Below are 27,619 nucleotides of genomic sequence, written 5' to 3'. Positions count from 1 at the left end.
ATTGGGTAACAAGCTGCCATAATAACAATTACTAAACTGGATGACTCTGACTGGACTATTTTTATATTTCAGTTTATGAGTATAATATTGATAAAGAGTTGTAAGACTGAATTGTTCCTTTAATATTTTACTATTTTCTTGATCTTATTATAATGAATTAATATGAACTATGGCATTAAGCAATTAAAATTAGGTTTAAAGGTTCAGATTATAATGATTCTTAGAATTATTTCTTGGAATTATTCTGATATAAATACTCATTCCTTTTAATTAACCATAATTCTCCAATTAAAACTTTTTAAGGTGAGTCACTTACATATTAACTCCTGTATTCTCACACTCATGTTTGACAATAATTTGACATCTCACACTATAAATGTTATTGATGTGTATAAAGGTTGCATTAAGTAGAGTCCTGGTATTTCTGCTTTGGCTACTTTTGAAACCAATATCTTTTGTCCCTGTACTTCTCTCTCTCTCCATATTCCAAATGTAGGATCAATGTATTTAATTGGCCATCCTAGATCATTTCCTTTCGCTCTAGATGTAAGAGGAATGGGAAAATGAGTTTCTATTTCTTTTGACTTCTAGAGCAGTAGATAACCTCTGACAGCCTCTATGTCTTGGATGGCAAAAAATAAGGTCCACATCTTGGCCATTTACAGGACTTATGTCTACTTTGTTACCTCTTTAATATAACTTGCTTGACTTGATTTTCTTGCCATCCTTTTTGTTTCCTTTTTAAGCTCCTATGGACACATGATTTTTAATTATGCCTTTGACTACCACGATGAATCCAAGTAATCATTTCTATTGAGCTAAAATAGGCTCATATTACTGATTGGAACACACCTAGTTGTTCAGATGATGCTCACTCCAAAAACTTGTCAGCACACCTGAGTTCTCAATGTTTAATGTCCATCTTCCCAGTCACCAGGTAACTCCTCTCTCCTTCACTGATCACTTATTTTCCACAAAATATGTCACAGAATACTACAGACTCAACATTCTGAATTCTTTAGAATATATCTCTTTGTCTTACCATCTCTTTCAATGTCGTATCACATAAAGACTAGACACTTAACATGCATTCAAATCACCTGGAGGGTATTTTCAAATAAAGACCACAAGACCTCATTCCTGAAATAATTTCTACATTAAAAGCTCACAACCTATATTTTTCAAAAAAACTATCTCAGATAATATTTATGGGTAATCTGATTAGGGATTGCCTGGAACTTACAACTTTCTAATTCGTATCCCTAGTCCAGTTGTCTCTTCTTGCAGCATACTTTCTACACTATCAAAAACTAAATTTAAAACATATATTAGGATGTAATGTCCCATCTTAAAAATTTTGGCACATGCTTATTGTATGAAGAATAAAAAGAAATGGCATTTTATTTATTTATTTATTTATTTATTTTATTTTTATTTTTTTTAACGGAGTCTTCTGTCAGGCTGGAGTGCAGTGGGCATTTGCAATTTACGCCATTCTCCTGCCTCAGCCTTTACAGGCGCCCGCCACCTCGCCCGGCTAATTTTTTTGTAACGGGGTTTCATTGTGTTAGCCAGGATGGTCTCGATCTGACCTCGTGATCCGCCCGTCTCGGCCTCCCAAAGTGCTGGGATTACAGGCTTGAGCCACCGCGCCCGGCCACTATTTCATTTATTTTTAATTCAGACCCTTCAAAAATCTTTCCTGTTGACATTGGATCATATGCCAGACCCACAATCTTTCTACTGCACTCGAGTGTCCATATAAGTGTAGTGCATACAGAGAATGCCTCTCCTCTTACCTTGATCTGTTAATTACTGCACAGTTTCAAACCAAAATATATCATTTTTTCCCATGTATTTCATTGCAACAAATACAGTTTCATCAGTTATAGGACTGATTAAAAGAACTGAGAGGGTTTGATCATTTTATGGTTTATTTCAACATCTCTTCCTCCACTTCAACCCATAATGCCATTGCAAATGTTCTCTTTCATTTGTTGCATTTTATTTTAGAGGACATGAAGTGAAGACATGGAAGAGAAAAATGCAACGTTGCTGACAGAGTTTGTTCTCATAGGATTTTTATATCAACCAAAGTGGAAAATACCCCTGTTCCTGGCATTCTTGGTCATATATCTCATCACCATCATGGGGAATCTTGGTCTGATTGCTGTCATCTGGAAAGTCCCGCACCTTCATATCCCAATGTACTTACTCCTCGGGAATTTAGCTTTCGTGGATGCTTGGATATCATCCACAGTGACCCCAAAGATGCTGATCAACATCTTAGCTAAGAGCAAGATGATATCACTCTCTGAATGCAAGATACAATTTTTTTCTATTGCAATCAGTATAACCACAGAATGTTTTCTCTTGGCAACAATGGCATATGATCGCTATGTAGCCATATGCAAACCTTTACTTTATCCAGTGATTATGACCAATGGACTGTGCATCCGGCTATTAATCTTGTCATATGTAGGTGGCCTTCTTCATGCTTTAATCCATGAAGGATTTTTATTCAGATTAACCTTCTGTAACTCCAACATAGTACATCACATTTACTGTGACATTATCCCATTGTTTAAGATTTCCTGTACTGATTCTTCTATTAATTTTCTAATGGTTTTTATTTTTTCAGGTTCAATTCAGGTATTCAGCATTGTGACTATTTTTGTATCTTATACATTTGTTCTCTTCACTGTTTTAAAAAGCAAATCTGATAAAGGTGTAAGGAAAGCCTTTTCCACCTGTGGAGCCCATCTCTCCTCTGTCTCTTTATACTATGGCCCCCTTCTCTTCATGTGTGTGGGCCCTGCATCTCCACAAGCAGATGATCAAGGTATGGTGGAGCCTCTGTTCTACACGGTCATCATTCCTTTGTTAAATCCTATCATCTACAGTCTGAGAAATAAGCAAGTCACAGATTCGTTTGCAAAAATGTTACAAAGAAATGTTAAGGTTTCATACTAATATCCTTTCTCTAATTATGAAAATAGTCACAAAATTGTGCAAGTTAGAGGTACCTATGTTGTTCAAACATTTTTGCAAGTATAACTGTTCTAGCACTTTAACGAGCTAATGTTTTAGTACCTAATAAACTAATCACAATATGTCTATATGTTATTCAAAACCATTCTAGAATTTTTTTATCATGTTCATATAATAGAATAGTGATCACAGGAAGCAAATAAAATAGCCTAGTTCATCATATAAGTACTTGAGTATGGTGGTTTCAATACTAATACCACTGTATTACCTGAGATGCCCATCACATTTAACTCATAGTGGAGGCAGATTCATTTTTGAGTGAACAGAGGTAAATCCCAGTGATTCTGCTTACCATCAGAGGTTTTCCATTTCACTATATTAGGAAAGGGTGACTTCTATTCTGGTAGGGAGTCAACTCACAGCAAGTAACAAAATAAACAGAAATGGAAATGCAATGAGAAAAATAAAAATAGAAGGAGATAACAGTGAAGGCACTGCCAAAGTGTAAGAGTATGTTCTAAACTCCATGTGCTTGCATGAGTAGGAAGAGGCAAGCTGCCTCTAACTTCCTAGGATGGCTTCTAAGGCCCTTCCCAGCTATGTTTATATGATTTTAGACAATCTGGAAGGCTTCCCTAATTCAGGAAATTAAAAGATTAAATAGAATAACTACCTTTAGAGTAGTCATAGAGAAGAAGTAAGTATTGTGATAGCAAGAAAATGGTCTTAATATTTTTAGGAATAAATGAACCCACCAGGGTTGGTAAAAATCAATAATATTGCAAGGTTGTTGGAATGTGTTGTATCAATCAAGGGCTTTAAATGCCTACCATGGAACTTCAAATAATGTTAACATGATATGACATCATGGAGCCCAGAAGGAGGAAGTAAAAACATAAAAACAAGGTAAGAGTTTGGTTATTTTCTGCCTCAGAAATTCCTTGATTATTAACCTTCCTAACACTTCATGTACTTCAAGTATGTTAATCATCTTTCTACCAGTCCACCCTGCCCTTCATTTTCAACACTGAAATTTCTTTCCCATTGTCACTGATACCACTGAGGTCCATAGCCTAAAAACTACTCACATGTTGTTTTGCAAACCTCTAGTTACTTATTTCCTCCATCCTTCTAACAGTCACTCACTTCCCCAACATTGCTGTCAGATTGCTTTTTGCAAACGGAACTCTAACTAATTATATCCCTCTTCAATTCCTTTTGTTAGATTGTCATTGCTATCAGATTATATGTATGTTTTAGTTATCTATATCAGTATGCATACATATGCATATGATTATTTTTGCATATATAGCTAATGCATATGTATGGTTAATAAACCTTACATGTATAGTTAAAATACAAATGCAGCAGCATTAGAATTTAGAGTTTATTTAAGGAGACTTGATTTATTTTGCAACACCAGTTTGCATGTGGTATGGGGCTTTCCTGAAGGGACAAGAGAGGAGATAAAGGCTTTTAAAGGGCAAACGTGGAAGTACGGCAAAAGTAAAGGTTGTATTGGCTAAAGTGGAGCAGTAGTGTTATTTTGATCATTCCAGTGGCAAATACCTAGTTAGAAATTAGCTAGGGAGTTTTGGTTAGTTACAGTTAACTTTTGTTTTACCATTTACAAAGAGTTGAATTTCTGTTTGCTTAGGTACAAAACCCACTTTGCTGCACCCATGTCAGCCTAATAAAATTTAATTTAATTATTTTCACTATTTTCTCCCTTCTGGCCAGCCTCTCCATTATGGGACATTGACCAAAACTCAGGTACACTTGCCACTTTCTGTGACCAGCACAGCTGGTTTGTCTTTGTCTCAGCATAGAGTTCATAATTTGCAAGGTTTGGTCCCTTATGAAAACATTTCTTTTATTGGACATTTTGTTTTTATTATTCTAATCATAGAGAGAAAATCTGGCACAGTGTGGTGGCTACAAACATGTATTTAAAACTCTTGAGCGAATACAGCACACCAGGAAGATGACAATGACTATCACAAACATAATGCCAAGGGACTGGGGTATACTCCACAGCCAAAGTATGCTTGAACAAAACCAACTGAAATAAAACGAAGGAAAACAAAAGTTAATGGTTAAAATCACTGATAAGCTTAGCATGTGAGCCCGGAGGGCAGTTACTTGAGAAGATTTTTAGATTTAAGCTCAAACCATCTTTAGATGATGAAATAAAATGGCAGTTGCAGTCTGATAATTTTTCTGTTTTGCAGTTTGAATGTCTCTTGTCATGTCAGTGAATGTTTTGTGAAGCTCCTGAGTGGCCCAGTAAGCATCATGCATGAAGATTATCCTCTGACATTTATATCAAGTTGTCCAGCCCTCGCTTGTAGCCCTTCAGGAATAGGACAATTTCTAAGTAGATAATAAAACATCAAAGACAATGGACAGAACTGGAATTTAATTATGGGTGCACTATATTTTTCTACTGAAACATAATTTTCCCTCTATAATCACCCCCATTTCTTTCATATATAATTATAGTAAGACTAATTTGTTTACCAAATAAATCTATCCTCATTAAGCTTCAACTGAGTATTTACATAAGTGCAAGTAGGAATAGGAATTGATAGTCTCTTTTTAAGAAGGCCTTGCTACGGCCTTTACTAAATAATCTCAGATTAGACTTTAAAGGCTGTTCAAGCTATAAAGTCATACCAACAACTTACCATTAGTTTCTCCTGCAATTCTGATAGATTTAGGTAAACTCCCCTGTACTCAAAAAGGTTCTAAAAATATCTTTCAGTTTCCTGGGCCTTCCAGTTAGTAAGGTCTTTCTTACTCTTTACCAGTATTGTTAGAAAGCTTGTGAGCAGCTATCAGGCCAGATTTTCTGAAGGAGATGGCTCTAGTTTTGTTTGATAAACACCTGCAAATTTCATGTTGAAATTTGATTACAAATATTGGAGGTTGAAGATGGGAGGTGTTTAGATCATGGGTGTCGATCTGTCATGAATGCCTTGGAGCCATCCTCGTAGTAATAAGTACGTTCTTACTGTATTAGTTCCCATGAGGGCTGGTTGATAAGAGCCCAGCACTGCACTCTCTCTCCTTTCCTCTGTCACCACGTGATCACTACACACACCAGCTCCACTTCACCTGCTGTCATGAATGAAGTAGGCTGAAGCCTTCATCAGAAGTGGGCATTTAATCCATGCTTTCTGTATAGCCTGCAGAATTGTTCTCCAAACAAATACCTTTCATTTATAAATTACCCAGCCTCAAGAATTTCTTTATCACGACACTAACTGGAATAAAGCAGGGCATAATTGGCTCCATAAAGTCAATTCTTAGTTTCTTAAATCTCTCCAGTCGTATCTAATTTTTGCACATTCTCCAATATGACATTCCAGTGACAGTAGTAGTAATATTACCACAATTATGTTATATTATGAGAACAGATTCTGATTAAAATTTTGCAAATACCTATATTGCAATCAAAATAACAATACTCAATGATGGTTTCTGAATTCTGGAGATATCAGCTACGGAGAAGAAGATAAATGTATTAATTCTGTTTACAAAAGGTATACTTAGCCAAATTGTTTGCAAAGTTTCTTTAATTCTGGTCTCGTGTTGTGTTTCTAATGTTATCAGAAATCTTTACTTGTCAGAGCCTTTCCCGTAAATCTGTTGAGATTAGACAGATACTTTGCATACAGGGATGTTTGCCTTTATGTTATTTAGTAGTATTAATGACTACACATTAACTCGAATTCTAAACTCTTAGTAACTTTCTTTTCTGGAATAGAGGCAATTGACAAATATGCATCACATCAGTATTTTACAGATTGGCAAATCTATGAATATACAATTTCATAATTTCTAGAAGCATGTGTTTCCTGTTGTATAGTTTTTCAATGTGGCACAGGACATGCTTGGTAATGAACCCACATTTTTTATTTCTTCTATAAGAAGAAGTCCAAAATAGATAAGCATATATTCAGCAATCAGTATTTTTTAAAAAATTTATTTGGAAATTATCCAGATATTCGATGAGTATTGATAATATTAATTCAACGGTGTGACTTTCTAAGAATATCATTTACCACAGAGAAGTGGAAAGATATTTTTAAGCAGACTTATCATTAAACATAATTATGGTTTAAAAGTTCATTTAGAAATGTATATTGTACTTACATCTATTTAATTCACTTATTCTGAATTGTTTGGGTTACTCACGAAAATTTCATAAGACATAAGACATAACCGGGCATCCTCTCAAATTACTCTTTTGTTAACTATATTTACAATACATTTATGTCAGTAAGTCATCATAAAAACAAAAATCTAAAAGTCAAATATATAGGGGTTTTTTTTGTTTGTTTTATTGCTGTGCCTGATATATATGAAGTAATGCTATTATATTTTCACACAGGTTGCTAAGTTGAACTCTTAGTTTTATGACTTTAAACATCAGGTAGAGATAATATAAACTTATTTGACTAGGAAACTCAGCTAATATGAAAGTTGTGTGTTTGTATTATATTTAATTCTGAAAACTCTAAAGCCATGTCTATTCTAGTAAAACCAACAAACATAAAGTAGCTTTGATTGAACAGAGATTATCACAGATCGTGTGAACCTGAAAAATATATTGGTGAATTTCTATCTTTCTGAGTTTAAGGAATCCTTAATTCATATAAGCACATATTCTTCTATAGGCCAAGTGAATAGAGCTCTATTACTAATTAATTTTGCAATACCATCCAAAGGTAGCAAAATGTCACACATACAAACATATGGAGACACAATAGACATACAGAAAGAAGCAAATATTATGGTGTTCATTCTAAAATTGTAGCCATATCAGGTACAATGATAACAAACTTAAGGCTGGGCACAGTGGCTCTTGCCTGTAATCCCAGAACTTTGGGAGGCCAAGGCAGGTGGATCACCTGAAGTCAGGAGTTTGAGATCAGTCTGGCCAACATAGCAAAAACCTGTCTCTACTAAAATAGAAAAATTAGCCAGGCATGGTGGTGCATCCCTGTAGTCCCAGCTGCTTGGGAAACTGAGGCAGGAGAATCGCTCGAACACAGTTGGCAGAGGTTGCAGTGAGCTGAGATCAGGCCACTGCACACCAGCCTGGCTGGCAGAAAAAAACTGCATTTCAAAAAAAAAAAAAAGAAAGAAAAAAAACAAACTTAGTAATTTGTAAGACTATCTAGACATGAATTGTGTTTCTCATAGTTGGAAGAAGATGTCCTGTCCAGATGACCAAAGCTCTTTATTAATATTTTTGGAAAATATTTTTACTATTTTTCATTAGCCCCATTTACAAATGCCACTTTTTTTTTCAGATGTGACTTCTCTTTGAAATTTGCATATAAAATTATAAAGGTCTCATTTCTTACAGTAGACATGTAAGAATATTTACATATTAAAATCATAGTGCTTAGATTCCAGACTTCATTTTCCAAAACAAATAAACAAAAAGAATGCTGATAGAGACCCAGCTAAGACAAGAAGACAGCTAAGATAACCACCTTGAAGAAAGGTTAGTTTTGTGATATAGATTAAGTTAATGCCTTCGCCTTCTCCATTATTTAGAGGTTTAGTCCTACCACTCTTCCTGGACCAGATATGTAGATCTTTTACAAATGGAGATTCCTTTAAATTTCTCTTCTAAAGGGAATCTCAAAACAACCAAGCCAAAATAGTCTTTATGCCAATAGGTAAAATATTTTGGTAGTTATTTGGCCCCATCATTCACATATCATCCCAGCTTTTGTTTTGTAACTACATTAAAGATTTCAGGGTGATCTTATCAGTGAATAGGACAAGGATTTTCTATGCCTGAACTTAGCATAGATTGACCACAATGTTTTACAAATAGTACTTCTATTCTTGCCTTATATTCAGAGACTGGCTTATCCTTTTTTTTTTTTTTTTTTTTTTTTTGATTGCATGACAGACATGTGAGTTTTTGAAGAAATTCTTTGGGGATGAATTCTAAGAGATTATTTATTTTTCAGCACTTTTGGTCTTTCCCTGGAAGATTGAGGGATTGGATCTTTGTTGTCTATCTTAGGTATGTAACATTTAGCTTCAGTTACAGGCTTCTCTAGGTTCCAGGATCATGTGAATAAACTGGTACAGATCAGGGAGTCCTAAATCATATGATCCAAGAAGAATTAGAAATTCCACAGAAAATTTCTGGGGCATATATTTGGACTGGATATTTTTCACTATTGCTCTGAGCTCAGATTTTGACCAAGGTGCAAAAATGGGTAAAGAAGGTAGGCCTGGTTCATCTGATGAGCTGACTTTATAAGGCAACTAACTATTTTTCTTTTACTCTTACAAGTGAAAACATAACTGAGCAAAAGACTTAATAGACTCAGAGTTATGAGGTAGAGGATAATATAGAGAACATAATGAAATGAAAATGAGAAAACATTTCATAACATGAAAATGAGAAAAATCTTACATAAGAATATTTTCACAGTGATTCTGAAATAGGAAAATTAGACAGTACTTCTAAACTCCAAGCTTACTTTCCTCATTCCCACATGTAGGCAAAACTACATTTGGAAAAAATTTAGTTTATAGTATGTGACTTTGAAACAAAATGGTAAGAGCCCCTCGTCAAAGCAAACCTCCTCCTTGCTTGGAGTCCAGGCCACAAGATTAGATATTATGGCTCCAGAGTCATGCAGCCAGAGGCCACAAGATTCCTAACGTCCCTAATTACTTCTGTAGATAACATTACTATTGTAAAACCTAAGGTTTTTAGACCCTGCATTGTGATGAAACACGTCGCACCACCCAGACTGGTAAACTCGCTTGTCTGATCTTGTAGCTCTTTTCCAGAAACTGTTTTACTGCAAGAGGACAGCTTTGACTCATATGCATTTATCCCCAAACCAAAAAAATCAGCATTCCCCATTTCCTAGCCTTCTGTCTGAAAAACTATCTATAAAAACCCTTAGACTCTGTCTGGGTGCAATGGCTCGTGCCTTTAATTCCAGCGCATTGAGAGACCGAGGCAGACAAATCAAGCGAAGCCAGGAGTTTGAGACCAGCCTGGCCAATGTGACAAAACTCTGTTTCTTCTAAAAATACAAAAATTAGCCAGGCGTGATGGTGCATGCCTGTAATCCTAGCTATTTGGGGCGGTGGGCGGGGGTTGGCGTTGAGGCATGAGAATCACTTGAACCCAGGAGGGAGAGGCTGCAGTGAGCAGACATCCTGCCAGTGCACTCCAACCTGGTCAATAAAGTGAGACCCTGTCTCAAAAAAAAGTGAAAAAGAAGGAGAAAGAGAGAGAAAGAAAGGAAAGGAAGGAAGAAGGAAGAAAGAAGAAAGAAACAAAGAAAGAAAGAGAAAGAAAGAAAGAAAGAAAGAAAGAAAGAAAGAAAGAAAGAAAGAAAGAAAGAAAGAAAGAAAAAGAAAGAAAGAAAGAAAGAAGGAAAGAAAGAAAAAGAGACGGAAGGAAGGAAGAAAGGAAAGACTCTAGCTTCTGAATATTTGGAGAGCTTGACTTGAGTTATAATTAAACTCTGTTTTCCCATTTAGCCAGGTTTGTGTGTATTAAACTTTTTCTCATTGCAATTGCCCTGTATTGATAATTGGCTCTATCTGGGTAGCAGGCGAGAAGATCTCATTTGGTGGTAACAGAGAGAAGGAGCAGTTGGAGTTAAGTCAGTCATTGACTTACACCTAGACTTTATGGAAAAAAAATACATACACACACACACACACACACACACACACACACACACACACACACACATTCTAACTGGATATAAAGACAGAATGACATTTTGAAGGCATAGTAAGAGCACCACCTATGACTGAATACATTGCAAGACTGTCTTCATTTTTTCTTTTCTTTCCCCCTGATCATTGCCTAAAAATAAAATTTTTATTTTATTATCATCAGATTTCAGCTCACCTGAAAGTTACATAAATATCTGGAGTTTGAGCTGCATGAGGAGGACAATTTTACTCGTGGGTGGCTTATGAAGGGAATCTAGATCGTTGGCCTTATTAAAATCATAACTAGCTCAGATGAGACTATACCAATCAAAACATTAAGAGCATCCAATTTTTAAAAATCAATTTTTATTTTAAGTTCTGGGGTAGATGTACAAGACATGCAGATTTGTTACCTAGGTAAACATGTGCTGTGGTGGTTTGCTACACAGATGAACCCATCACCTAGGTAGGAAGCCCAGCATCCATTAGCTATTCTTCCCAATGAAGAACATCCAATTTATATACAAACTGAAGTTCACATAAAATGTCACTAGTGTCACATGCTGTGGAAAATTGTGGCATAAAGTATAATTTCAATTGTGAAAACTAGAACTGGCTTCCAGTGACTTAATGTTTATGATTCCGAAGTCCTCAGTACACTGTAGTATAATCTGTATTTCTCACACATATCTAAATCCACAATGCCCAGCTGAACATTTTCACTTCATCCATGTAGAATTATTGTCACTTGTTCTTTATATTGTGTGCATCAGCATTCATTCTTTTGCTTAGTTGATTCTGCTAAAAATCAAACATTCAAACAAAAAATTGATGGAAAATAAAGTGTTGTCAACAGCAGCAGCAAGATTTTTAGAGAAATTTAGCTTTAATCACTGTAATTAAAAGGGTAGAGTAACAGTTAAATATGGAGTAAACTTTCTGCCAGTGCCAGTATATTCATGAACAGTATACAATTTATAAGTAAATTTCAAGTCAAAGTCTCTTTATCAAACACCAATTCCATAGAAAAATTAACTTGAATTAAAAAAAGAAAGGAAAATGAAAAGACTCTCAAAGCTCTGTCTAGTATCAATGAACACCAAAGTTAATGCAGGCACTCAACCCAGACTTCGGAGCCTTTCCCTTTATTTTGGCTTAATGGATCTCCAATACTTTCTGTCTCCCTCTTTATTGACGTGTCTTTCTTGCATTTGCCATCTATGACGTGATTATTCTGTATCTATTTTTCTTCGTCCTTGTTTTATTTCACCCATGCAAATTTCCATTTCCACATTCCAATCCCTTTCTTCTCTTGATGACTTCCTCTCACTTATCTATCTTTACTTTTGAGAACTTTTCCTAAGTACTCTAATGGAGTAAAAAACTTTCGTTTATGAGCAGCAGACAAATACAAATTGTTCTCCACGTGTCGTAGAGTACTCTATCTTATCCCCTCACTGCTGTGCTACTTCTTTCCCCTTCACTCCTTATTTGCTGACTTTTATTCTATTACATGATGATGTATTGGGGGAAACCCCACCCCTGATATTCAACGTGCGTTGTTTGCTATTTCCCTAAGCGTCGGCTGGTCTGAGAAATACAGGGGAAGAGTACAAAAGAGAGAGACTTTAAAGCTGGGTGTCCGGGGGAGACATCACATGTTGAAGGGTTTCGTGATGCTCCCTGAGCCCTAAAACCAGCAAGTTTTTATTAGCAATATTCAAAAGGGGAGGGAGTGCATGGATAGGGTGTGGGTCACAGAGATCACATGCTTCACAAGGTAAAAAAAATAGCAAATGGAGGCAGGGCCAGATCACAGGACCACAGGAAGGGGTAAAATTAAAATTGTTAATGAAGTTTTGGGCATGCATTTTCACTGATAACATCTTATCAGAAGACAGGGTTTGAGAGCAGACAACCAGTCTGACCAAAATTTATTAGGCGGGAATAAGCAGGATTTATTAGGTGGGAATAAGCCTCATCTTAATAAGCCTGGGAGTGTTACAGGAGACTGGGGTTTATTTCATCCCTTTGGCTTTGACTGTAAAAGACAGTCACCCCTAAAGGGGCCATTTCAGAAGCCTACCCTCAGGGGCCATTCTCTTTCTCAGGGATATTCCTTGCTGAGAAAAAGAATTCAGCAGTATTTCTCCTATTTGCTTTTGAAAGAAGAGAAATATGGCTCTGTTCCATCCAGCTCACTGGCAGTCAAAGTTTAAGGTTATCTCCTTGTTCCCTGAACATCACTGTTATCCTGTTCTTTTTTCAAGATGCCCAGATTTCATATTGTTCAAACACACATGCTCTACAAACAATTTGTGCAGTTAACGCAATCATCACAGGGTCCTGAGGCGACATATATCCTCCTCAGCTTATGAAGATAACAGGATTAAGAGATTAAAGACAGGCATAGGAAATCACAAGGGTATTGATTGAGGAAGTGAAAAGTATCCATGAAATCTTCACTATTTATGTTCAGAGATTGCAGTGAAGACAGGCATAAGAAATTATAAAAGTATCAATCTGGGGAACTAATAAATGTCCATGAAATCTTCACAATTTATGTTCTTCTGCCATAGCTTCAGCCGGTCCCTCCGTTCGGGGTCCCTGACTTCCCGCAACACTGATGCTCTGACTAAAGCCACTAAAAATGACTTCCTTTCTAAACACAGTGATTTCCCTGGACTCCTTGTCCTGTAGAGCATTTATTTTGTCATTTCTCCCTGTGCTTCACTTGGTCACACTTATCTTTCCTCTCTTTATGTCCACAACAGCCAGCTTTCTACTTCCCTCCTGCTTCTTCCCTTGATCACTCTGTTTAGTACCATTTTCTGTTATCTCCTTTGTCTCTCTTTTGAACATCCAGGGCTTTGGGTAGCAATGGAAAAATTTTACTGAATGGATATTGACTCTAGTATAGAAATGGCAGGGGAGGTAGAGGAATCCACAGGAAAATAATGGCAGAAACGGAAGTAAAGCAGCCAGTCAGCAGCCAAAGTCCTTTTCCAACAGTAACTCCATGAATGTGGCTGTTTCTGCTGATAATAACACAGCTCATATTTTCAGCAACATTGTTGTACATACAGGATACACATGCTGGAATCTTATGTTTTTACCTCAACTGCCTTTGCACAATTTTTTTTGTCTATGTACATTTGTCTCCATTTCTCTATATCCAACTCTATGTAGGGTGGGTTCGATTGGGCAAATCTAGGTGAAATTCTTTGTCTGCCACCAAGACCCATGTGGTAGAAAGGGATTCCAGGGGTTGGCCATATAACGAATGACATCCATTGCCTTCATAACCTTTTAGTATGTTTCTCAAAAAGTTTTGTATTTCAACTTTTATTTTAGATATAAAGAGTGCACGGGCAGCTTTGTTATTTCGTTACATGAGTATATTGCATGCATGCAGCGGGCATAGTACCCAATAGGTGGTTTTATCACTGATTCCTTCTCTCCTCCCTCCCCAACCTATTAATCCACAGAGTCTATTACAGTCATGTTTATGTCCTGTGTTCTCAATGTTTAGCTTCCACTCAGAAGTGAGAACATGTGGTATTTGGTTTTCTGTTCCTTCATTGGTTCATTTAAGATTACAGCCTCCAACCACACCTATGCTGCTGCAAAAGATATGATCTTGTTCTTTTTATGGCTGCATAGTATTCTGTGATCTATATGTACCACGTTATATTTATCCAATCTACCACTGATGATCACTTAGGTTCATTCCACGTCTTTGCTATTGTGAATAGCACAGCAATGAACATATGAGTATATGTGTCTTTATAAACAAAGTGGCATAATTCTGGTACAAAAACAGATGCATAGAACACTGGAAAAGAATAGAACACTCAGAAATCAAGCCACAAACTTACAATCATCTGATCTTCAACAAATCTGACAAAAAAAAAATGCAATGGGGCAAGCATAGTCTACTCAATAAATGGTGCTGGGATAAGTGACTAGCCAAACGAAGAATGAAACTGGCTAGCCATATTTAGAAGAATGAATGCCCCCACAACCTGCATCAAGGGGAAACTGGATGGGGGCTATCCCTGGTGGGGCAGCTCCTCAGTTCTGTTTACCACCAAACTTGGCACAGCCAGGTGATTAAATCCAAATTCATTCAGAATGTAGTTGAGATGAGGCGCTGTGTGGTGGAAGAAGAATGGCATTTGTAGCCAGACGACCTAGGTTTGAGTCTTATCTCTGGTCCCACACCTTTCACATATACCAAAATTACCCGAGCTGGATTAAACATTTAATGTAAGAACTTACTCTGTAAACATCCTAGGAGATACCCTAGGGTCTTTCTCAATATCAGCATTGGAAAAGAATTTTGGTTATGTCCTCAAAAGCAATTGCAACAAAAACAAAAAATGACAAATCATCCTTAATTAAACCAAGGAGCTTCTGCACAGCAAAATAAACTATCGATAGAGTGTGTAAGCAATTTACAGAATGGGAGAAAATATTCCCAAACTATGCTTTCAATAAAGGTCTACTATCCAGAATAAATAAGGTATTTAACAAATCAACAAACAAAAACCAAATAACCCATTTACCAAAGAGCAAAGTGCATGAACAGACACTTCTAAAAAGACTACACAAGTGATCATGAGACATATACGAAAATGCTCATCATCACTAGTCACCAGGGAAATGCAAATCAAAACTAAAATGAAATATCATCTCACACCAGTCAGAATGACTATTATTAAAAAGTCAAAAAACAACAGATGCTGGAGAGGCTACCAAGAAAAGGGAACACATACACTATTGGTGGGAATACAAATTACTTCAGCCACTGTGGAACGCAGTCTGCAGATTTCTCAAAAAACTTGAAACAGAGCTCCAATTTGACTCAGTAATTCCATTTCTGGATATATACCCAAAGGAAATTAGATCATTATACTGTCAATTTTTTTCTTGTTATACTTCTTTTTTTTTAGTGTACTCTCCAATAGATATGACATTCATAACTATATCCTCAGCTGCTTAAATGACTTCCAAAATAATATTTATATTGCTCTTGTAGAACTGTATTGCTAAATCTAAACAGCTTACCTGCACCTGGCTGTTCAAAGCGTGCTCATACTGCAAACTCCTCAATGCATCTGAGTTCTCAGTCTCTATTTTGGATGACTATCTGCCTACTCACAGAGTGATACTTTTTTCCTTCAGTGACCACTACATTTCCGTCAAATACGGGACTAAGTTCAAGTGACAGTAAATTCTGAATACCTTAGAATCTATCTCTTCATCCTTTTCATTATTCCCAACATTATATTATACAAGGATGAAGCCACTTGATTTAAGTTTGTGTCATGTCAGTACTTACGTCAGCACGTTAAACTGCTTACATCTCTCTACTGAAGAGTTTTCAGTGACTTCTGTGTATTCTATGTATTATTTGTCTTATTTCTTTGTCTTTTTCAAGAAACATTCTATGAAAAAAGGATAAGCGATTAGGGAATCTACCAAAAAATATGGCTTTTACTTTCCAACTAACTTTTCTTTAATGAATACATTTACTGTCAAGAATGTTACAAATCACTATTTAAATACAAAAATGTAAATATTACAAATAAGTCTATTAGATTTTGTTTCTGAAAGAATGCTCACTAATATGTTGCTGAGTTAATGTTCTAAAGAAAGTACTGAATATGTTGCCATCATTTTCAAACTCCCGCAATAATACTTCTATAATTGTTCTGTAAATTGTGGTAAAGACAAAACCACTGACTACCCTCTGAATTCACTTGGAAGCCTCCCCATGCTGGTCACCCTGAACACACCTGGCCTTCCTTGCTTCTCTCTTTTCAAACCAGCCACATTTACCATTTATTGTTTTCCAATGATCAAGGCTCTTTGATAATCTAGGTCCTCCCATGATGAAGGCCTGTTGGATGGCAAATGTCCACAGTTATCACTTTGTTAGAAATAAAGGCTCCTGAGAGACCCACACAAGAACTACTGAAAGAGAATCTGCATTTTGACAGGATCTCTAGGAAAGTCATAGGCATTATCATTTGAGAAGCACAGAATTAGGGCACCTTCCACTGCAGTCCCTGGCTTTGTTTTATATTGGCTCCTCCCTTGTCCTCTTCCTAGTGAAATTTCCCATCAGATTTTAGCTACAAATGGAGGAACTTGGTATCTATCTAAAATGTAAGCTGAAATTTGAATGGGGAACACAGCTCTGTTTGGTTTTGGCTCCTGAATTGAATCTAAAATTTTGGTCTTATTAAAATTATGCTTTGATTACATCAGATAAGACCATACTAATCAAAGCCCTAAGAGTAAATTTCACATATATACTAAAGTTTGAACAAATATGGCAGAAGTGTCATCTGTGGTGGTAAATAGTGGCATAAAGTGTTATTTCAATTGTTAAAAGTAGAAGTGTCCACAATGAAATGATGCTTATGGTTCTGGGAGTCTGTAATGCCCTTTGGGCCAACCTGGATTCTCATATGTGTCTGAATTCACAATGCCCACTAGAATCGCTTCAATCTGTTCTACAGGGAGTCCTCTGGCAATCTTATGAGAACTTCAGTTTTTCACTCCTTCATCTTCTGGAAAAAATACCCAGCTGCACAATTGGATCAGTCATGTGCTCAAACCAAATTTTTATAACCAAAAGTTTTCTAAACTTGGGAAATGAAGTGTCAAAAAGAATGAATATGCAGTGAAATGCTACCAGTGCTATTAACATCGCGGTGCTACTGTGGTTTTTTTTTTTTTTTTTTTTTTTTTTTTCTGTTTTATACAGTGTAACACGTTTAAAGGATATCCACAATTTCTTTCAAAAATATGGGTAAGGAGGAAATAATTGTTTTAATTTTCATTATGTTTTATAGAAATGTTGAAATGCTGTTTAATTGATTGAAATTTTAGATCAGGTATACAAGCTATTAAAATAGCCAGAAGGAAGTTGAATAACTATTACTGTACTGTCTTTAGATTACAGTTTTACAACTATACTATGGATAGGGTACATAGTTATAAGACTGAATTGTTCCTTTAATGATACTGTATTATCTTGTTAATCTTGTTATAATAACTTTATATGACCTAGGTCATTAAACAATTAAAACTTGGTTTAAAGGTTCAGATCATAATGATTCTTAGAATTATTTCTTGGAATTATTCTGATATAAATATCCATTCGTTTTAATTCGCCACATTCTCTGATTAAAACTTTTAATGTGAGTTACCTACAGATAAATTCCTGTATCCTTACACCCACATTGGACAATAATTTCACAGCTCACACTGTAAATGTTATTGATGTAAATAAAAGTTGCATTAAGAGGAGTCTTGGTAATTCTGCCTTGGCTACTTTTGAATCCAAAATCTTTCTCTCTCTCTCCGTATTCCAAATGTAAGATCAGTGTGTTTCAGTTGCCATCCTAGATCGTGTCCCTTCACTCTACAAGGAAGAAGAATGGGAAAATGAGTTTCTAGCTCTTTTGGCTTGTAGAGCAGTAGGTATCCTCTGACAGCTGCCAAGACATGGATGGCAAAAAAAGATCACATCTTGGCTATTTACGGGACATATGTCCACTTTGTTACCTCTTTAACATAACTTGCTCCAGTTGATTTTCTTGCCACTCTTTTTGTTTATTTGTTACTCTCCAATGGATACATCATTCTTAACTGTGCCTTTGACTACCACAATAATTCCAAGTAATTATTTCTGTTAAGCTCTAACAGGCTCATATTACTGATTGGATTTACCTAGTTGGCTGCAGGATGCTCACTCCAAGAACTTGCTAGCACATCTGAGTTCCCATCCTCAATATTTAATGACCAACTACCCAGTCACCAAGTGACTCTTACCTCCTTTATTACCTTTTGTTTCCCACCAAATATGTCATAGAATACTAGAGAATCTACATTCCGAATTCTTTGGAATCTATTTCTTTGTCTTACCATCTCTTCCAATGTAATATCACACATGGACTAGACACCTAGCACTCATTTGAATCACCTTGAGGGTATTTTTAAAGACAGATTTCTAGAACTCATTTCTGAAATAATCAATTTCTACATTAAAATCTCACAATCTGTATTTTTCATAAAACACTTTCCAGATAATTTTCATTTGTGATTTGATTTGGGATTGCTGGGACCTTAGTAACAAGTTTCTAATTAGTACCTCTTAGTCCAATTTCCCCATCCCGCAGCATATTTTCTACACTATCAAAAAATCTGAAACTGTTTTAGGATGCTATTTCCCATCTTAAAGTATTTGGTACATAGTTATATAATGAAAAAGTGTAAGATTCTTCACATGGCATTTATTTCATTGATTTTCATTCAGACCTCTCAAAAACCTTTTCTCCAGGACCTCCATTCATGTACCAGACACAGGACTGTGCACACATTCAAGAGTGTGCACATAAATTTAGTGAATCCAGAGAATGCATATTACTACCCAATTTTCAAGCAATAATATATGATTTTTTCATTTCATTAACACCTTAAATATAGGATTTCTTATTTATAATAATGATCAAAAAATTAAGAGGGCTCTGATAATTCCACACTTCATTGCAACACCTCTTCCCCAATTTCAGCTCGTAATGCCATTGCAAATGTTCCCTTTCATTTGTTGCATTTTATTTTAGAGGACATGCAGTGAGGACATGGAAGAGGCAAATGCAACATTGCTGACAGAGTTTGTTCTCACAGGATTTTTATATCAACCAAAGTGGAAAATACCCCTGTTCCTGGCATTCTTAGTAACATATCTCATCACCATCATGGGGAATCTTGGCCTGATTGCTGTCATCTGGAAAGACCCTCACCTTCATATCCCAATGTACTTATTCCTCGGGAATTTGGCTTTTGTGGATGCTTTGTTATCATCCACAGTGACTCCGAAGATGCTGATCAACTTCTTAGCTAAGAGTAAGATCATATCTCTCTCTGAATGCAAGATACAATTTTTTTCCTTTGCAATTGGTGTAACCACAGAATGTTTTCTCTTGGCAACAATGGCGTATGATCGCTATGTAGCCATATGCAAACCTTTACTTTATCCAGTCATTATGACCAACAGACTATGTATCCGGCTATTAGTCTTGTCATTTCTAGGTGGCCTTCTTCATGCTGTAATTCATGAAGGTTTTTTTTACAGATTAACCTTCTGTAATTCCAACATAATACATCACTTTTACTGTGACATTATCCCATTGTTAAAAATTTCCTGTACTGATTCTTCTATTAATTTTCTCATGGTTTTTATTTTCTCAGGTTCAATACAAGTTTTCACTATTGGGACTGTTCTTATATCTTATACATTTGTCCTCTATACAATCTTGAAAAAGAGGTCTGTGAAAGGTATAAGAAAAGCCTTCTCCACCTGTGGAGCTCATCTCTTATCTGTATCTTTATACTATGGCCCCCTCGCCTTCATGTATGTGGGCTCTGCTTCCCCACAGGCTGATGACCAAGATATGATGGAGTCTCTATTTTACACTGTCATAGTTCCTTTATTAAATCCCATTATCTACAGCCTGAGAAATAAGCAAGTAATAGATTCACTCACAAAAATGGTCAAAAGAAATGATGTTTAGATCTCTTACTCATTTCTCTTTTCTATTTACTAAAATAGTCACAAAATTGTGCAAATTAGAGGTACCTATGTTTTGCCACCATTAAAGGATTTTGCAATTATAACTCTCCCAGCACTTTAATGACCTATGATATTAGTATCTATTTAACTAATTAAAATATCCCACTGTTATTCAAAAGCATTTGAGAAATTTTAGTCAACTGTTCATAATAGAATAATGATAGCATAAAGCAAATAAAAATATTGTACAGTATGGCATGTTAATCAATGTGTCTCATAAATACATCAAATTCAAAATAGTCTAGTTCATCTGTTAAGCACTTAAGTATGATGTTTTTGATACTAACACAACTGTATGACCCGAGATGTCTATCACATTTATCTTCATAGTGAAGGTTGATTTGTGTCTAGGGGAAGGCAGGTAGATTCAAGAATTCTACTAGCCATCAAGAGGCCTTTCAGTCCACTTACTGTAAAAGAGTGAATTTCACTTCTTGTAGGAAGCCAACTTACATATCAAATAAAGTAACAGAAATGGAAATGCAGTGAGGACAAAATGAGATGGGGTTAACAGTGAAGGCACTGCCAATATGCAAGAGGGCAAGAGGATGCTGTTAACGCTGTGTGCTTGTATGAGTAAGAAGCATGCAGCCTTTAACTTTCTAAGATGGCTTCTAAGGGACTTAGCAGCTGTGATTTCATTTTCAATCTGAAAAGCTTCCCTAAATCAGAAAATTAAATGAATAAACAGAACTTAATTTGAAATAGTCATAGAAAGGAAAAGACAAATGACATAGTAGGAAGAAAAGGGTCTTAATCTTCCTAGAAAAAATAAATGAAGCTACTAAGGTTTTAAAAGTCAGTGATGTTACATGATTATTGGAATGTGTTGTTGACAACCAGGGACTTTAAATCTTTATCACCAAAGTTCAAAGAATTTTAAGTTGACATGACATCATAGTGTCCAGTGATTGCGAAGAAAAATATGAAAATGAGGAAGAGTTTGGATTTTTCTGCTTCAAAAAGTCCTTGTTAACTTTCTTTTCACTTCATACTCTTGAAGTATGTGAGTCATCCATCTACCATTCCACTCTGCCCTTTGTCTTTCAACACTGAAATTCATTTCACTTTGTCACTGATACCAAGGCCCTTACCCTAAAAATTACTCACATGTTGTTTTGCAAACCTCTAGTTATTTCCTCCACCCTTCTTACACTAATTTATTTCCCCATTTTGCTGTCACATTGTTTTATTCAATTCCTACAATTTCTTTTGTTGGATCATCATTGCTACCTGATTTTATATATATGTATACATATGTGTGTGTGTGTATTTTAGGTGTCAATGTATATGTATACATACACTTATGTATACATGAGAGGAGAGAAAGGCTTTTATTGATTTAATGTGGAAGTAAGGCAAACAGAAACTTTTGTGGCTAAAGTGGAGCAGTAGCATTATTTGGATTATTCCAGTAGAAAGTTCCTATGTAGAGGTGAGTTGATCATTTCTGATTGGTTAAAGTAAACTTTTGTTAAGAACCTGTCATCAGAGTGAACAGGCAACCAACAGAAAGGGAGAAAATTTTTGCAATCTCTCCATCTGACAAAGGGCTAAGATCCAGCATCTACAAGAAACTTAAACAAATTTACAAGGGAAAAACAAACCACCCCATCAAAACATGGGTGAAGGATATGAACAGACACTTCTCAAAAGAAGACATTTATGCGACCAACAAACATATGAAAAACAGCTCGTCATCACTGGTCAGTAGAGAAATGCAAATCAAAACCACAAGGAGATACCACCTCACACCATTAGAAGGGTGATCATTAAGAAGTCAGGAAACCACAGATGCTGGAGAGGATGTGGAGAAATGGGAACGCTTTTACACTGTTGGTGGGCATGTAATTAGTTCACCATTGTAGAAGACAGTGTGGTTATTACTCAAGGATCTGAAACCAGAAATACCATTTGACCCAGTAATCCCATTATTAAGTATATACCCAAAGACTTAGCTATCATTCTGTTATAAAGACACATGAAGACATATGTTTATTGCAGCAGTATTCACAATAGCAAACCAAACCCCAGCAGCCCACCAATGATAGACTGGATAAAGAAAATGTGGCCCATATACACCATGGAATACTATGCAGCCATAAAAAACAATGAGTTCATGTCCTTATCAGGGACGTGGATGAAGCTGGAAACCATTATTCTCAGCAAACTAACACAGGAACAGAAAACTAAACACATGTTCTCACTTATAAGTGGGAGTTGAAAAATGGGAACACATGGACACAAGGAGGTGAATGTCATACACTGGGGCCTGTCAGGGGTGGAGGGAAGGGGAGGGAGAGCGTTAGGACAAACACCTAATGCATGTGGGGCTTAAAACCTACATGGCAGGTTGATGGGTGCAGCAAACCACCATGGTACGTGTATAGATATGTAACAACCTGCACGATCTGCACACGTACCCCAGAACTTAAAGTATAAAGAAAAAGAAAAACCTAACTTTTGTTTTACCATTTACAATGAGTTGGGTTTCTGCGTGCTTAGGTAGAAGCCCATTTTGCTGGGGCCACCTCAGCCTAATGTACTTCAATTTTATTATTTTAACTATTTTCTCCCTTTTGTTTCACTTCTCAATTATGGGATATTGACCAACACTCAGGCACACGGAGCACTTTCTCACCACCAGAGCTGGTTGTCTTTGTCTCAGCATAAGTTACAATTTCTAGTCTCTTAAAGCAGTGTTTCTTTTATTGGACACTTTGTTTATGCCATTTTAATTGTATGGAGAAAATCTGATAACTGTGATGGCTGTGAATTTGCATTTCAGACTAGAGAAAATACAGCATACCAGGAAGATTACAATGATGACCCTCATGAGGAAAACATCAAGGGACTGGGAATTACCCTACAGCCAAAGCGCCCATGAACGAAATAAGACAAATAAAAAGTTAATGGTTATAGGCCAGGCATGGTGGCTCACGCCTCTAATCCCAGCACTTTGGGAGGCCGAGGTGGGTGCATCAGTTGAGGTCAGGAGTTCCAGACCAGCCTCGCCACCATGGTGAAACCTGTCTGTACTAAAAATACAAGAAATTAGCCGGGAGTGGTGGCAGGTGCCTGTGATCCCAGCTGCTTGTGAGGCTGAGGCAGATGAATCGCTTGAACCCAGGAGGCTGAGGTTGCAGTGAGCCGAGATGGTGCTACTGCACTCCAGCCTGGGCAACAGAGCGAGACTCTGTCTCAGGAAAAAAAAAAAAAAAAAAAGGTTAATGGTTATAACAATCTGTAAACTTAGTATCTGAACCCAAAGGGCAGTTAGTTGAGGAGATATTTAGATTTTAAGCTCAAAGCATCTTTTGATGATGGAATAAAAGGGCAGTTGCAACTGTTGATTTTTCTGTTTTGCAGTCTGAATGTCTCTGATTATGTTATTGGATATTTTGGTGAGCTTTTTAGCAGCCCACTCAGCTGCATGTATGAAGATTGTCCTCTGAACTTTATATCAAGTTGCCCACACCAAGCTCATAGGGCTCCATGAAAAAGACAATTTATAGGTAGATAATAAAACTCAAAGACAACAGACAGAACTTGAATTTAATAGCGGATGCACTATGATTTTCTACTGAAATATATTTTGGGGTATTAATTTGGTAGATCATCAGCTTCTCAACGTAGCTTTTGTTTTGTAATTAGGTTAATGAGTTGAAGGTGGATCCCACTGATGAATAGGACAAGTATTTTCTATGCTGAACTCAACATGAATTGACCAGAATGTTCTACAAATCACACTTCTAATCTTGCCTTATAGTCAGAGATTAGTTCCTCCTGTTTTATTTATAAGATTACATGTCAGACGAGTGAATTTTTGAAGGAATACTTGGGGAATGGATGCTGGAGGATTATTTGTTATTTTCCCACCCCGTTTCATTCCTTTTCTGGAAGACTGAGTTGTTGGATCTTTGCTATCTATTTTAGGTATTTCATGTTTGGCTTCACCTATAGGATTAACCAGCTTACAGTACCATGTTATTAAATTGATAAAGATCAGGGAGTCCTGGGTTATATGATCCTGCAAGAATTCTAATTCCACAGAAAACTTCTGGCACTTTTGCTTGGGACAGAGATATTTTTCTCCATTGCTCTGAGCTCAGATTTTGACCAAGGTGTAAAGGTGGTTAAAGAAGGCAGGCCTAGTTGATCTGAGGAAGTGACTTTATAAGGCATTTATCTAGTTTTCTTTATTTTAATGGATGAAAATGTAACTGAGAAAAAGGCTTAGTAGACTCAGAGTTATAAAGTGGAGTATGATAGAGTGAAATGTAGTTGAAACCACCTTTGCAAAAACGATGACAGAAAAATCTCACATAGGAATATTATGACAGTGAATCTGCAATAAGAAAATCAGGCAGTGCGTCTCATCTCCAAGCTGCCCTTCTGCATTCCTGAGTGTAGGTTCAACCACCTCTGGGAGGAATTTATAGTTTGACTTTGGAACAAATATGGTAAGAGTCTCTCCTCAAAGCAAACTTCCTCCTTGCTTGTGAATCCGACCACCTTTGTAAAACTCAGATTATCACAAAATTAGAAGTTATGGCTCCTGATCATGCAACTAGAGACCACAGATTTCTAACCTTCCTAATCGCTCCTACAGATAATATTCCTATTGTGAAATCTAAGATTGGTGTTCCAGGTGTTTTATAGATCCTGAATTCTGATAAGTCAGCTGGCACCACCCAGAATGGTAAAAGGACTCCTCTAGTTTTGAGACCCCCACACAGGATTCACAAGAAGACAGCTTCAACCCCTATGATTGTATCCTCATCCCAACCAGTCAGCTTTCCTCATTCCTTAGACCCCTGCCCAACGAACTGTGTTTAAAAAACCCTAGCCTCTGAATTTTTGGAAAGGGTGATTTGAGCAATAATAAAACTTGAATCTAATCTCCCATTTAGCCAGCTGTATATGGATTAAACTCTCTATTGCAATTCCTCTTTCTTGCTAATGGGCTTTATCCAGGTGTCAGGCAAAAAGATCTCATTGGGTGTTTCCATAGAGAGAGGGAGCAGTTTGAGTTAAGTCAGTCAGTGATCTACACCTAGACTTTCTGGAAATTATATATAAACTAATTGGACAGAAAGATAGAATGCCAGTATGAAGCTGTAGTGACAGCACCAACTAGGTGGCAATGCATTGCAAGATTGTCTTTGCTTTTCTTTATTCCTCCCCCAGACATTTGCCTATTAACACTTCTCATCAGATTTCAGCTCGCCTGGAAGTTAGATATATGTCTGGAGTTCGAGCTGCAGTTTGAATGAGGACAATTTTACAAATTTACTTGGGGTTGGCTTCTGAAGGGAACCTAGATCTTTGACCTTATTAAAATCATGTCTTCACCAGCTCTGATGAGACTATATTAATCACAGCATTCAGAGAATCCTATTTTATGTAGAAACTGAAGTTTGCATATAATGTCTGAAGTGTTACGTGTTGTGGATAATAGCGGCATAAAGTGTAATTTCAATTGTTAAAACCCAAACTGGGTACAGTGACTTAATGTATATGGTTCTAAACTCTGCAGTAGCCTGTAGGATAATCTGTATTTCTCATACACATCTAAATCCACAATACCCAGTTGAAGATTTTCACTTTGTCCTACAGGGAATCCTAAGATGCTCTTAGGGGAATTTCAGTTCTCTACGTCTTTCTCTCCTGGTGAAAACAGATACACAATATTGGTCAACACTTGTGTTGAAAGCAAATTTTTATAAACAATATTTTTCTGAGATTGGAAATGAAGCCTCCAAAATGCATCAGTGTGCATAGAATTGCTGCCTGTCTTATTATCAGATCTGTTCTATTATGTATTTTTCTCTGCTTTAGAAAGCCTAATACTTTAAAGGATCTCTGTAATTTCTTATGAAATTAGTAAGAGGAAAATTGTTTTATCATATCCATTATTATTTTTAAAGAAATTTTAAAATGCTATTTAATATATAATAATTTTGTATTTGGTTTGCAGCATGCCAAGATTGCTGGGAACAAAAAGAGTGAAGAATCTTGATATCTCATTATTATGGCTAAAATCTTGATAACCAAAATACCTATATAATAAATTTTTAAATTTTAAATGATAATGTATTATCTTTTTAACCTGACTGTAATGATGTTATAAGTTCTGGCTAATTAGAAAGTTAAAATTATTAAAGCTGGGTTTAAATCTTCAATTCATTGTGATTGTTATGTAAGAAACTTTTCCGATGGTTGTGATGTAGTTTCATTCTGTATAATCACATTCTCCAATGAAAACTTTTAGGATCTGTCAATTAAATATTTTCTCCTCTATACTTTCACCACTTCTCTCAATAATTTCATTGATTATTTCATATATAAGGTGCATAAACATATAAATAATAAAATCCATAGAAGTACCCATTTTTCATATTGAACATTTTAGATACACATGGTAATACTAGCAATAATTATAATATATGTATATCTATGCATATATCTCAGAAAATATGCAGAAAATGTACTTCCCTAACCTTACTAGCATTTATGCTTTTAAAAGCACCCTGAAACAAATTGAATTTTAGAGTTTTTCATAATTTTGTAATTTGGGATTGCATGGGATTGTCTTATAAAATTTTACAAGTAGAATTACTTGTCCTATATTTATTACAATGTTTGTATTAGGATCCAGTCTTTGTCTTAGTTGATTCTGCTAAAAATAATCAAAGAAAAAAACCTGACAGAGAAGAAAGTGTTCTCAAATCAGCAATATTTTTTGAGAAATTTAGTTTTAATGACTATAATAGCAAAGATAAAGCAACATTTAAATATGGAGTAAACTTTCAGAAAATGCTGATATGTTCATGAACAGTGCAAAATGTATGGACAAAAATTATACTCAAAGACTCTTTGTCATACACAAATTGCATAGGAAAGTGAACTTTGAATTCTTTTTAAAGAAAATGAAAAGACTCTCGGAGTTCTCTGTGGTATTCATGAACACCAGAGTTAATGCACAGTTTCAACATAAGCTTCTGAGTCCTTCCCTCTATTTTACCTTAGTGCATCTCTGATACTTCCTCTCTCCCTGTTTTGTGGCTTGTCTTTTTACGCTTACCCACCTATGACTATCACATGAGAAAATCATGACAGTGAATTTGACATAGGATAATTAGACAGTGCTTCTAATATCCAAGCTGCCTTTCTTCATTCATGGGTATAAGCCAAACTAATTTTGAGAGAAATTTAATTTAAGTTTGACTTTGAAACAAAGAGCACAACTGTCCT

At 36.1% G+C, this 27,619-nt stretch overlaps 3 protein-coding genes across 3 annotated transcripts in view; 2 read left to right on the top strand and 1 right to left on the bottom strand.

Annotated features, from left to right (window-relative positions):
• GABRR3 (gamma-aminobutyric acid type A receptor subunit rho3) overlaps positions 1–18,540 on the bottom strand; it is a 103,266-nt gene extending 84,726 nt beyond the window's left edge. The window contains exons 1-3 of the mRNA XM_050782107.1: positions 18,460–18,540; positions 16,515–16,618; positions 16,058–16,163 (exon numbers count right to left, since the gene is read on the bottom strand). The gene's annotated coding sequence lies outside the window, so the exon portion shown is untranslated. The remainder of the gene's footprint in view (positions 1–16,057; positions 16,164–16,514; positions 16,619–18,459) is intronic.
• Positions 1,860–2,973, top strand: LOC126949307 (olfactory receptor 5H1). The gene has a single exon (XM_050782086.1). It carries the CDS (start codon positions 2,032–2,034, stop codon positions 2,971–2,973), a length of 942 nt encoding a protein of 313 aa, XP_050638043.1. The 5' UTR covers positions 1,860–2,031.
• Positions 18,541–19,317: 777 nt separating the features above from the next.
• On the top strand, positions 19,318–26,591 carry LOC126949311 (olfactory receptor 5H14). Its single transcript, XM_050782091.1, has one exon. It carries the CDS (start codon positions 19,371–19,373, stop codon positions 20,301–20,303), a length of 933 nt encoding a protein of 310 aa, XP_050638048.1. The 5' UTR covers positions 19,318–19,370; the 3' UTR covers positions 20,304–26,591.
• Positions 26,592–27,619: the final 1,028 nt, after the last annotated feature.

Source organism: Macaca thibetana, chromosome 2 (genome assembly GCF_024542745.1).
Source record: "Macaca thibetana thibetana isolate TM-01 chromosome 2, ASM2454274v1, whole genome shotgun sequence".
Lineage (NCBI taxonomy): Eukaryota > Metazoa > Chordata > Mammalia > Primates > Cercopithecidae > Macaca > Macaca thibetana.
The sequence above is the reverse complement of the archived record's forward strand: the minus strand, read 5'-3'. Positions and strand labels throughout refer to the sequence as shown.